The sequence below is a fragment of the Octopus sinensis genome, linkage group LG12, assembly GCF_006345805.1.
Source record: "Octopus sinensis linkage group LG12, ASM634580v1, whole genome shotgun sequence".
NCBI classification, from domain to species: domain Eukaryota; kingdom Metazoa; phylum Mollusca; class Cephalopoda; order Octopoda; family Octopodidae; genus Octopus; species Octopus sinensis.
The window spans coordinates 51,759,180-51,773,499 of record NC_043008.1 but is presented as its reverse complement, the minus strand read 5'-3'; the positions used below and the strand labels follow the sequence as shown (position 1 = coordinate 51,773,499).

Here is a 14,320-nt window from a genome sequence, read left to right as displayed (position 1 = left end):
GTGGAATGAAATTTCTCTCATCTAAAACACAAGTAAGGATTGACAAGAAGAACACCCAGTTGTAAAGCAATGCCTTCGTAATAGGTATTCATCTAACTCATGCAATCATAGAAGAACAAATATATAGCTAACAAACTGATATATATATAAAGATAGGAATGAAGCCAGTATGATCCGATGGATGTGTAATGTCAGTGTGCATACTCAACAGAGTGTAAGTACCTTGAGAGAAATGTTGAAACTAAGAAGCATCAGATGTGGTGTGCAAGAGAGATGACTGCGTTGGTATGGTCATGTGACGAGAATGGATGAGGTCAGCTGTGTAAAAAAGTGCCACACCCTAGTGGAAGAGGTAGACCCAGGAAGACCTGGGATGAAGTGGTGAAGCATGACCTTCGAACTTTAGGCCTCACCAAGGAAATGACTACTGACCGAGACTTTTGGAAATATGCCGTGCGTGAGAAGACCCGGTAAGCCAAATGAGACCATAATCTCGTGGCCTATGCCAGGAGCGTAACCAGCCCACTTATGCATACCTTTTCCTTCTTTGGACACTAAAACACTGCTTGCGAAGACCTGTTGAGGCAAGTGAAATCAAAATCAAAATCAAATTCGATGACTGGCGTCCGTGCTAGCAGGGTGCAAAGAGCACCATACGAGTGTGATCATTGACAGAGTGGCTAACCAGCTTCCATGCCAGTGGCACTTAAAAGGCACCATTCGAGCATGATCATTACCAACGTCACCTTACTGGCACTTGAGCCCCGTACTAGTAGGGTATTAAGAGCACCATCCGAGCATGATCATTGCCAAAGCGGCTATCTTGCCTCCGTGCCGGAGGTACGTAAAAGACATCAATGAAGTGTGATCATTACCAGCATCGCCTTACTGGCACCCGTGCCGGTGGCATGTGTAAAAAGATTCGAGCAAGGTCGTTGCCAGTACCGCATGACTGGCCCCGTGCCGGTGGCATGTAAAAGCACCTACTACACTCTCGGAGTGGTTGGCGTTAAGAAGGGCATCCAGCTGTAGAAACTCTGCCAGATCAAGATCAAAAACTGGCACTAGTGCAGCCATCTGGTTTGCCAGCCCTCAGTCAATCGTCCAACCCATGCTAGCATGTAAAGTGGACGTTAAACGATGATGATGATGATGAGATAGATAGATAATTAACTTTCTTTATTGGCCACACAGGGCTTAACACAGAGGGGACAAATACAATGTCGAGTTTTTCTTTTCGAAGTGGGTGAAAACAAAGTAAAAAAAGAAACAAAAATAGGGACAATGATTGAAAGGGATCGAAATCGTTTGGGATATACACAAAATTATAATCAAAATAGTACAAAAATTTCCTAAGAAATTGGGAGGTTTATCCGTGGAAAGAAAAACCTATGTAAAGACCACGGTAACCTTGGGAAATAATGTCACGTATTAACATATTTATTTACAAGTAACTCTCTGTTTTAAATTTTTTCCAGTTGATAGGATCATGCTCAAGGTGGCTTTGTCATTCATACATGCCATCCTTGCTACATTCAGCCATCTGTTTTGAAACATTCGCTAGACAAAACTTGCCTCTCTACTCTCACCTTCCTTTTCAAGTGATACTTGAAAAAGTTGATGAGAGATTGACCAGAGAGGAAAGTGTTTGTCTCTAATCCATTCAGATGTGTCCGTGTTTCTCGAGCCGTATCTATAGAGCTTATCCTGAATGGGTAGCGCTTCTCGGTAGCAATGCCAGGCCAGAGATCTCTGGAAGTTGCCCATAGATCCCGGCCCAAAAGTCGTCTTGAATAGGTGCTCCCCTCTACTAATCCCCTATAGAATGCTTTGGTTGTGATGCAGTCGCTCAAGGTCAACCCGGGATGGCTTAGTTGCTCAAGAGCAACGCGACACTCGTGGTGCCATTTGCCCTTCCTTGAGCTCTTCTTGATCCATGACATGAGATGTGGGAAAGCGCATCACACCTGTTCACCATCGTCTACGTAGAGCCGGAGATGTTGCACTCTCAGCACGTGTCTGCGTATCATCAACTATGGCATGCCCAGCCCTCCTTTCAGATGGTTTTGACAACAAACGGATCACCTGACCATTGAACGCTTCCTTTCCACAAGAAGCAGAAGAGGATGTGTTCCAGTTTGGTGATGGTAGGGTCGGGACAAGGCACGACGGGGAGGCAGTAGTAGATGACCTTTTAGGGACAGCTTCCTCTTGGCCCATTGTGGGGAGAGAGTGGCCACCATACTCATTATCTCATCCCAGTTCTTCTCCATTTGCAGGTCCGGACCGAACCAGACCCCAAGCAACTTGACTGGCCCGTCCATCCAGCATCCCACTACTGTGGTGCTGCTGGACAGCATGGGCTTGCTTCTCCAGGTGCCGAGCCACAAGCCCACCAACTTTTCCAGGTTGATTTTCACTCCTGTCATCTCTTTGTAGTCTTTCAGTGTCTCACCAACCAGCTTGATCTGCTCGTGGCTAGACACTATGACAGTGACGTCGTCCGCATATGTGGACACACTCATCCTGCACCCCAGTTCTCACGGTATACCCCTCAGTGTCAGCAGCTTGCACAGTAGTGGCTTGAGAGTCAATACATACAGAAGTGGTGAGAGGGGGCATCCCTGACGGACCAAACGTGCAATGTCGAAAGGTCTCAATAGATGCCCATTCATGCGAATTACTAAATGGATGCCTCTGTACAAAGCAGCCATCTGGCTGCAGAATACAGGACCAAAACCGGCTGCTGAGGACAGCCTTCAAGTATTGATGGTCTACCCTATCGAAAGCTTTGGATTGATCTAAATTGATCAGGGCCCCACCCATAAAGATTCCTTAAATACCCTGTCTACGATGTAGCACATCAGATGGAGGTTTTCATGGATGCTCCAGCCTGGCATGGCACACTTTTGCACCTTGTTGACCAGTTTCTCGATTACATGCACCAACCTCTTGGCCAAAATTTTCAAGTCTGCATTGAGCAGAGTGATGGGCTGAAAGTTATCTATTACGTCCCCCTTGTTTGGATCTTTCTTCAGCAGCATTACGGCTCCTCAGCTCACAAAACTGGGGATGCTCCCATTCTACTGCCAGTTGCTGTACACTGCTGCCAAGACATTTCCAAACAAGTCTGGCATACATTTGTAAAACTTGTAGGGCAGACCATCCAAACCCAGCGATTTGTCCCTCAAGTATCCTGCCATCGCATCCCTCACTTCCACCACCATGATGGCACCTTCACAGCACTCTGCCTCTCTTGCCAAGAGTCGTGGCAAGCTGTGAAGGTAGACACTGAAGTCCACCCTGAGTTCTCGCTCACCACAAGTTACTGTTCCATTCTAGGTAGATTCAGCAAAGAAAATGTTCTATCTAATGAGAGATAAATGTCATTTTAATTACACATTTTGAAAAAGAGCTACTAATAGTTTCATGCTGTTGAGATACAATAATTTGGCAGATGTATATAACATGCTGTGTGTCTCCATTTTTGAAAACCAGGACACTAGTCTATGAGAAAACTTGAGAAAAATGGGAAACAAGAAGGTTGAAGCAAAAAGTAGAATGAGAAGACAGAAAAGTAGGAAAACTAAGAGCTTCATCAACTTTGGCTGTAGAAATCATAATTAATCTAAGTTGAGTTGAATAATATAATGGAGAGGAGGCCAGAGCCTTTGAGATAGCGACTCAATCCAGATAGGGTGGTTTCCTCCATTTCAACAAAACAAACTTGTCCATGTGCCTGCATGGATAACCATATATGAGATTTGAAAACCAACTGCATGCCACATACAATCACAGGGAGAATCATGGAGAAATCTATGCCATATATGCATGGATCAAAGAGATGCAAGTTATGCCAAGTTAAAAGGTCACACATTCTTTTTAGATTCAAACACCACTGAATTCCAGAACCAAAACTTTTAGCAAATGCATGCATATGGACAAGTTTCTTCTATCAAACTGGAAAACACCACCCTCTTCATATTGGGTAGCTATCTCACAGACTTTGGCCTCCTCTCTGTTATATTATTCTACGCCAGATTGATTAATCATGATTTCTACAAACAAAGGGAACAAAGACTTGGTTTCCTTACTTTTCTTTCTTTTTTCTCATTCCACTTTTACACGAACCTTCTTCATGTTTTTCTTCTCAGTTTTTCTCATATATTTTCATGTTTTCTCATAGATCAGCATTCTGGTTTTCAAATAAGTCACATGGTATGTACTAAACCAGACAGATTTCTTGGAGACAAATGGCATCTTATAATAATACTGCTTGTTATTGCATTACTTAGCCTGTTGGTAATGTTTTCACATGATTAGAGAAAAAGAGGGAGAAAGAAAAGAGGGAGAGAGAAAACAAGGTAAAGAGAAAAAGAGGGGAGGAAAAAGAGAGAGAGAAGCGTCCATGACATGAGATGGAGAGAATGTAATTGTAACATTTTTACATGATTAGTTGAAAGGAAATAGAGGAGAAAGAAAGAGGAGAGAGAGAAAAGAGGATAAGGCAAAGAGTGAGACAGAAAGAGGAGGAAGAAAATGTGGGAGAGAGGGAAGAGTCCATGATGTGGGGAACAGGGAATGTAATATTTATTATGTGGTTGAAAAAGTTAGTTGAAGGCAGAGCAAACGGGTGGTGTTCTGATGGTGATGTTAAATAAAGGCAGAGAGAAAGCGAGAGGGGGAGGGGGAGATGAAGGAGAGATAGAGGGAGTGAGAGAGTGACACCGGTGGTGGAGGAGGAGATGGCAGTGGTGGTGATGGTGGTGGAGGTGGCAGTGGTGATTGGATAGTGAAAAGTGTATTGTTTTTTAATTGAACTAAGTTTTTATATATCACCTATCACTTAACACATGCACCTAAGTACAATTCCGTGAAATATTCATGATTATTTACATGGCAGATGTATGCAATTTAACTAAAGGTTGTATCATATGTATTGGATATTTTTTTCTTTATGGTAAAAATGGAAAAATAAAAGTGAATATTTATTTTGAGTGCAGTGAATTAAGTCTATAAATTTGTGCATAAAGTATATAAAGTGTATATACAAAGTGCATTACGTAATCATCGTATTCCAGTTTCTTTTACATTTCACTGAATAGCAGATGAGCAACTATCTTTCCATATAGACACAAGGTACACTTTCAGGTTTTTTGGATAAAGTTTTCTGAAATAACCCAATAGGTTTACCATGAATTCCATGAAATATTTACAGATTTCACTTGTGTTATATAAATCTGCAAAATTATTATATCTTTACAGCATGAAACTATTAGTAGATCTTTTATATATTGTGTACATTAAAATCTCTCTCTCTCTCTCTCTCTCCTCTCTCTCTCTATCTATCTCTCTCTATATCTATGCATCTTTCTTTACCTCTGTTTCTTTCCCTCTATCTCTTCCTTTTGGTCTCTTTTCCTCTTACTCTCCTCTCCCTCCCCCCTCACTCTCATTCTCTTGCCTCTCTCATCTCCTCCCTCTCTTTCTCTCTCTTCCTCTGTCTCTCTCTTCTCTCATTCTGGTTGGGTAGCCTCTATAGCAAGATACCTATTTCTGCCTCTCTGTCTTTCTGTCACACCTTTCATCATCTGACATGAGATCTCCCAATCCAATACCCTGTACCTTCTCAAAATTCCTTGCCTTGCAAGTTACTTGGTGACTCTGTCAGTGCTGGTGCCACATAAAAAGCGAAGACCACACTGTGAAGTGATTGACATTTGGAAGGGCATCCAGCTGTAGAAACCATGCCAAAACTGATCTTGCTTGTGCTGGTGCCACGTATAAAGCACTCCATCCACTCTACAGGGTGGTTAGTGTTAGGAAGGCATCCAGCTGTAAAAACCATGCCAAAACAGACACAGAAGCCTGGTGTTGTCTTCTACCTGGCCAGCACCTGTCAAATCATCCAACCCATGCCAGTATGGAAGGCGGACATTAAACGATAATGATGATGATGATGATGATATATTTATATATATATATATATATATATATATATATATATCGATAGATAAATAGATATAGGTATAAGTATGTATGTATGTGTATATGTATATATATCAGGCTGAGTAAAACGTAAGCAACGTTTTGCAACATGAAATTCATCACAATATATTTGAACAATGCAGAAATTTTATTCATCTTAAGTAAGCACTATTACAATCAACATATTTTTGCTGAGTTACAAGTTTGTTAACATGAAAATCTGGAGTTCTGGAGCTGATAAACTTTTTGGATGCACTTTCAGCATCAGTTTGATTTTTGAACTCCTCTCATAGGAAACCTTCACAGTGCTTGAAAAAGTGGTTGTCAGTAGGAGACAGGGTTGAGGAATAAGCTGAGTGGAGAAGAACTTTGTAGCCAAATTTCCCCAACTTATGGAGCATCATTAGTGAAACGTGTAGTCAAGCATTGCCATGAAGAATGATTGGCCCTCTCCTGCTGATCAGTCTGGAATGGAGGAGGAGCAGTTTTTCGTTTATTTTGGCAATTTCATGGCAATATGTTTCTGCAGTAATGGTCTTTCTGGATTTCAAGAAGTTATAGTGGATGAGTCTAGCAGTACAGCAGCAATCAGTCACCATAACCTTCTTTTTGAAGTGCTCAGGTTTAAGGAAAATTTTGGTGCTTCATTTTGGTCCAACCACTATGAAGAACGTATTTTATTATTGTACAGAACCTACTTTTCATCACAAGTTACAATGTGATTGAGAAATGGATCGGTCTGGTTACAGAGAAGAAGCAATGAGCCAGTTTCATATCTGCAAGTTTTATGATTTTCATTCCAATCGTGTGGTACCCATTTGTTGAGAATTTTGTATTTTCCAATCGCATGCAAATGGTTGCAGGCAGTTTCTGGCTAACTTGAAGTTCTTTTGCTAGTTTTCAAGTGGTTTTACATGGATCTTTCTCAATGACAATCTTTAATTGACCATCATCAATAATAGATGGGCGTCCACTTTGCTCATGATCTTCAAGGCTCAGTTCTCCACTGTGAAATAGTTTAAACCATTTTTGAGCTGACCACTCACTGGTCATTTCCTCACCAAACATTTTGTTGATATCACAAGCAGTTTCAGCTTCTTTATGCCCTTTTTTGAAGTTGAATAGCAAAATTGCTGAAATAGTTTGACAGTTCCATTTCAGATGATTGTAACAATGGTGAAAAGAATATCAATGTTACTTTATTGATGCATTTGAGAAAGTCAATGTCTGTATTATCAGAAAATTGCAATAAAATATTTTTAAAAAATTCAAAATTCTGCAAAAATCCAGTACAAATTCTTCATGGTTCAAAACGTTGCTTACTTTTTACTCAACTTGATATATAGGGACACACACATATGTATTACATTGACCCCCAGTACTCAAATGGTACTTATTTCATTGACCCCAAAAGGACGAAAGACAAAGTCAACCTTGGCAGAGTTTGAACTCAGAACACAAAGACAGAAGAAATGCTGCTAAGCATTTTGTCTGGAATGCTAACAATTCTGCCAGCCCACTGCCTTACATATTTGGCTATATTGACTAAAGAATATTGCCAATGGTGAATAAAAGAATATTATATTTGGTAATATCCAACCAAGCACCTGTTACATCAGTGAAAGTAAAGAAAGAAAAGTTGAATTTTCACACCTAAAAGCTTACTGGAATATTCTAGAACTTCTTGGTGGGTTTATAAAACCCTGTTATTCAAGTTTCTTTGTGATTTTTTTCTTATTACAGCCAGAGGCCATGTGTCTGTTGGCTCACATTTGATAAAATAGTTTTCATCCTTTCCATCCATATCTGATAATATAATTTTTAACCTTTAACCTTCTCTCTTAGAGATTGTTCCTGTAGTAACTGATAATTATATTCTAATTTATAAAGAAACATTTGACAATTTATTATTTCTTAATTCACACACATAATGTATTTAACAAATTGTATGTTATGTATCTATCATCATCATCATCATCATCATCATCATCGTTTAGCGTCTGCTTTCCATGCTAGCATGGGTTGAACGGTTCAACTGGGGTCTGGGAAGCCAGAAGGCTGCACCAGGCCCAGTTTGATCTGGCAATGTTTCTACGGCTTGATGCCCTTCCTAACGCCAACCATTCCATGAGTGTAGTGGGTGCTTTTTACGTGCCACCGGCACACGTGCCAGACGAGTCTGGCAAACGGCCACGATCGGATGGTGCTTCTTATGTGCCACAAGCACGGGGGCCAGGCGAGGCTGGCAACAGCCACGAACGGATGGTGCTTTTTACGTGCCACCGGCACGAGGTCAGTCGGGGCGGCGCTGGCAACGGTCACGTTCGGATTGTTCTCTTACGTGCCACTGGCACTAGAAACTCAGCTGCAATTTCCATTGATCAATTTCGATTCTGATTTTCACTTGCCTCAACAGGTCTTCACAAGTAGAGTTTTGTGTCCCAAGAAGGGAAGGTATGCATAAGTTGGCTGGCTACATCCCATGTAGAAGGCCACGGGTTATGGTCTCACTTGTCCTGCCGGGTCTTCTCACGCACAGCATACTTCCAGAGGTCTCGGTCTCTAGTCATTTCCTCAGTGAGGCCTAAAGTTCGAAGGTCGTGCTTCACCACCTCGTCCCAGGTTTTCCTCAACTGCTAGGGTGTGGCACTTTTTCACACAACTATCTTCATCCATTCTCACCACATGCCCATACCAGCGCAAACATCTCTCTTGCACACCACATCTGATGCTTCTTAGGTCCAGCTTTTCTCTCAAGGTACTTACACTCTGTCGAGTATGAATACTGACATTACACATCCATCGGAGCATACTGGCTTCATTTGTTGCGAGCTTACGCATATCCTCAGCAGTCACGGCCCATGTTTCACTGCCATGTAGCATGGCTGTTCGTACACACGCATCATACAGTCTGCCTTTTACTCTGAGCGAGAGGCCTTTTGTCACCAGCAGAGGTAAGAGCTCTCTGAACTTTGCCCAAGCTATTCTTACTCTAGCAGTTACACTTTCAGCACACCCGCCCCCGCTGCTGACTTGGTCACCTAGGTAACGGAAGCTATCAACTATTTCTAGTTTTTCTCCCTGGAAAGTGACAGAAGTTGATCTCAGAGCATTTTCAGTGTTTATTGTTCCTGAGCATTTGCCACATACAAAAGCTATCTTCTCAGTTAGCCTTCCTTTGACATTGCTGCACCTCTTATGTGCCCATAGCTTACACTTGGTGCATCTTATAGAGTTTCTACCTACACCTTTTCTACAGATCAAGCAGGGCCGTCTACCTGAAGGCGTTTGTGATTTGTCTACCTTCCTACTTATTAGGACTTTAGTTTTAGCTAGATTGACTCTAAGGCCCTTCGATTCTAAACCTTGCTTCCACACCTGAAACTTCTCCTCCAGTTCTGATAGTGACTCACCGATTAGAGCAAGATCATCAGCATAGAGGAGCTCCCAAGGGCATCCTGTCTTGAATTCCTCCGTTATTGCCTGGAGAACTATGATAAATAGGAGGAAGCTGAAGACTGAGCCTTGGTGTACCCCTACCACTACCCAGAATTCTTCACTGTACTCGTTGCCAACCCTCACCTTACTAGCAGCATCCCTGTACATGGCTCGCACAGCTCTCACTAACCATTCATCTATCCCTAGTTTCCTCATTGACCACCAGATAAGGGATCGGGGCACCCTGTCGAAGGCTTTCTCCATGTCAACAAAAGCCAGGTACAGGGGCTTATCTTTGACTAGGTATTTCTCCTGCAGCTGCCTTACCAAGAATATAGCATCAGTAGTACTTTTCCCTGGCACGAACCCAAACTGCATCTGATCTAGGCTAACTCTCTCTCTAATTAGTTGGGCTATGACCCTCTCCATAACCTTCATCACCTGATCCAAAAGCTTGATAGCTCTGTAATTATTTGTATCTAGGGCGTCACCTTTACCTTTGTAGCAGTTGACTATTATGCTGCTACACCAGTCATTGGGTATGACTCCTTCGTGTATCACCTGATTAACTATATGGGTGACTAGGCTATAGCCGACACTACCAGATATTTTGAGCATCTCTGCGGTGATTCCTGATGGGCCTGGGGCTTTCCCTGTCTTCATGATTCTAATTGCCTTAACTACCAAGGAACTGTCAACTCGGTGACTCTCTTTATCCCATTCATTTTCTTTATTCAGCAACCTTTCATAGTGGCGTCTCCAAACCTCTCTCTTTGCATCCTCGTTTAGCGCAAGTGAACCATCTTCCATGCGAACACACTTCTCTCCTACCACATCACAATTCTCTCTCACACACTGTCTTGCAACGCGAAACACCTCCAGTCTTTGGTCCTCACGGCGCAGAACATCGGCAAATTTTTTCTTATCTGCTTCCCCTCTGGCTAGATAGACCTGTCTCCTAGTTTTCCTTTTGGCAGTCTGATACAATTCCCTGCTACCATCATTCTTCCAGTCCTTCCAAGTCTGTCTCTTTTCTCTAATAGCCCTGTCTACAACACTGTTCCACCCATACCTTGGGACGAGAGAGGACTTTGCACCAGCCACAGATCTGGTTAGTGGCGCTCAGGGGTGGAGGGGGTGGAGGGGATGGAGGGGTGGAGGAGGTTGGAGGAAGCGGTGTGAGGAACTTTGACTAGCATAGTTGAAAGGGGACGGCAGTGTCGATAATAATTATTATTTGATAACTAATATAGACTTGGGGCAAAAAAGGTAACATCTGAGTTTGTCAGGCAATCTAACTAGTCCATAAAGTAGGAAGAGGTTCTGTTAATCGTGTGAGCAAGAAAGTAGGTTTGAAAAATCTGAGAAAGTGAGATTTTTAGGGGAAAGATAAGTGGCTATGAACCGGGAGCAACAGGGAGACAAGACTAAACGATAAACATATTTGAGCTAGACAGAGTAATGAGAGAATACTGAGAGAAAGAAAGAAAGAAAGAATAATATAATGAGAGAGTACTGAAAGAACAATATAATGAGAGAGTAATCGAAGAATAATGAAAGAATAATGATGATACGTGCAAAGATAGAAGGTAGAGGAAAGCGAGGCTGAAAGAAGAATTTCTTAACTTTAACCGTTCATGATCTGTGCGTATTTCTTCATTACATATTTGGAAGCGAGTGGGGGGGGGTATATTAAAAGTGTTTAGTGTTATAAACAAACATTTTTGAATTAATTGCTTTCCCTTATTAATATTTCAACATGATAAGGTGGTGAGCTGGCAGAATCATTAGCACACAGGGAAAATGCTTAGTGGCATTTCGTTCATTTTTATGCTATGTGTTCAAATTCCACTGGAGTTGTCTTTACCTTTCATCCTTTCAGGGGTTGATAAAATAAGTACTGGGGTCAATGAAATAGACTTAACTCCCTTCCCCAAAATGGGCTGGCCTTGTGCCAAAATTTGAAATCAATATTTCAACATGTTAACATAACACAACTTACATAACTAATGATATTTCTTTTGACTGTGAATAAAAACGGTTTTTAAGGTGATTGAGACTACAGAATTGAAAAAGTGCTTTGCTATTATCCATTTTAATAAAAAAGAAAAAATTAGACCTAGCATAAAGTGAACACAGAAAAGTGATGTTGAGTGATTCATCCAAATCATCTACTTTCTAAAAAGAAATTATTAATACATATGTGTGTTTTACTGAATTATATATGTGCATACATGTCTGTAACATATCTCATTTACTTAAATCCAGAAACCCTGCAAACAAATATTACATTGAAGTCAAGTCAACCACTTATACTCCTTTCAAACCAAAAAAAAAAAAATAAAATAAATAAATAAAATAAATTACTCACAATTGTGTCTAACCAAAATTTTCCATGGTCAATAGTCGATAACTCTATTGTTGAATCTGTATTCATTTCCTTTGGAAGGAAGAATGATGTATTTGATGTTCTAGAATTTGTTCTAAATTTTATATAGCGTATCACATCAGGTTTTATTTTGAAAAACTGATCAGGAAAGTAATTCATCTCACTGAATAAAGCTGCAATGTTCCAACGTACCCCTAGAAGGTAACAGAAAAATCTTGACATTAATGGCAACAAAATTTCTAAATTAATAAACATAAAAGAATAATTGTTATGTAAGGAGGGGAATTAAAAATGAAATTATTAGAATATGATTGGAAAACATTTATTTTCTATACTCTTTCACCATAGATTTAATACATTTCTTTTCATTTACAATTTATTTAGATTTGATGTCAAAAATTTTATAAACTTTGAAGAGAATTTGAAACAGTGCTTTTTTGGAACAGCAGATCTCAAAGCACACACACACATAAAGTTATAAATAAGAGCATGTAAATGTTAGGTTGGAAATCCCTTTTGGATAAAAAAATAAGTGAAAGGCTGTCTTAGGACTCAATCTAATTTCCCCTGTAGACTTGACAGATGTTCTACCACTGGACCAAAGCAATCATTCAAACTTTTATATCCATTTTAGAAGCTTTATTCTTACCAATGAAAATCATATGTTGTTGATGTCATAATAATTTTCCTATAAACTTTTGAGAGAATGTGAATTAATTCTTATTTTCAGAATACCTCAAAGCCTTTGACTAATTCTATCCAAAAGGGTTTTTCAATGCAATATTTACATGCTGAATTTCTGAACTGGATAGGAAAAATCTTGAGAAAATATTAAAAAGTTTATAAAAAATATTAGGATTTCATTAAAAATCATGTTTGTTAGGAAGTATCTATATATATATACACTGAAAATTATAAGTTCAAAAAGTTCATATTTTGGTGGTGTATATATATACACAGAAGAAGATATATTTAGGAGTTTACAAAGAATTTGAGATGAACTGACCTGTTTCACCATTTTATCGTTTTCAGAATGTACTAAAGAGGAAGATATTTTTCAAGCCCTGCCTGAGAATTTTGAAAAGGTTACGATTTCGTGGAATTCTTGTATTGGAATTTGCATGGATGGTGCCCCAAGTATGACAAGGAAAGTGAGAGGCTTGGCAGCAACCATCAGAAAGATAAATTCAAATATTATATCAATGCACTATTTTATACACAGAGAGGCATTAGTCTCCAAGACCCTTTGTGTTGATGAGGAAATGAGAGTTTGTTTATCTCAAATTAGTAAAACGGGGATTTAATTATGAACACAGAAAGAAATTATACATTAATCCCTATTTTTGTACGCAGTTGTATCCGTAAAAAATTTTATTTGCCGAGAGCAGAAATTGAAAGAAGATATACGAAATGGATACGTGTGTGTGTGTGTGTGTATATGTGTGTATTTGTGTGTGTGTGTGTGTGTGTGTGTGTGTGTGTGTATGTATGTGTGTATTTGTGTGCGCATGTGTGTGAGTGTGTGTGTGCTTTCGCATGTGTATGCGAGAGAAAAAAGAGGGTGAGAAAGAGAGATAGAGCGAGTGAGTGAAGGTGTGTCGTGATGACTGATGTCTTTTAAGGTACACACACATGCATAGAAAATGTGAGGTCATCATATAAAATTTTTACGATAGTTGATTAATGGAAAAGATTATGTTAAATTTTTGAAATGCAAATATGTGAATGAAAATTAAGTTCAGACCTCTACATGGTAGGTAGACCTGGTTGAAATAGCAGACAAATCTCCCTCAAAACACCCTACTGTCTTAATCCGTCAATTCTGTCTATTATGTAATTTGAATGAGAAACTGTAACTAAAGATTAAGATTATTTACCTCACAAAGAGGTGAAAGAAGAGAGACAGTGTAGTGAAAGTTTTGGCTGACTGTCATCCTGTACTCCCCTTGTTGCTAGTGAAATGGTATATGCCGGCTGTGTGAGCAACTGGATGTTTTAATGGCTGAACAAACAGGGAAATTCCATTAGAAAAGGTTTTAATCGATTTTCTCGGTAAGTATGTGGGCAAGAAAAAAATTACAAACCACATTCCAATCTATGCACATGTTTTCACATGTGTGCCATTTTACATGTGAATCCACCCAGCCGTTTGGCTGTGAACCGCAAGACAAAAAAAGAATACAATGATTGACCATGTCCAATTTATATTATAAAGATATTTGGGTTGAAAACTAAGTTTCCGCCATTTTTTTAAATTTTGGAATTTATTTTTTTAGAGAATTCTATTTTTGAATCATTTTGGAATCTATTTTGTTTTTTTTTCTAGTTAATTTCAGTTAATTTTTGTTTATTTTCAGATCATTAAAATGGAATGTCAAGTTAAGAAAAACAAGCATTTTCGACACCTCCTTCTTTTTGCTTTTAATCAAGGTTCTAAGGCCGCAAAAGCTGCTCGTGACATTTGTGTTGTGTATGGAGAAGGTGTCATAGCTTAAAGAACTGCTC

The 14,320-nt window shown here is 39.8% G+C and overlaps 1 protein-coding gene across 1 annotated transcript in view; it reads right to left on the bottom strand.

Moving 5' to 3' along the window:
- Positions 1–14,320, bottom strand: part of LOC115217841 — a 153,567-nt gene that overhangs the window by 57,783 nt on the left and 81,464 nt on the right. Inside the window, exon 5 of the mRNA XM_036507773.1 lies at positions 11,798–12,009. Coding sequence (XP_036363666.1) covers positions 11,798–12,009 — 212 coding nt within the window. The remainder of the gene's footprint in view (positions 1–11,797; positions 12,010–14,320) is intronic.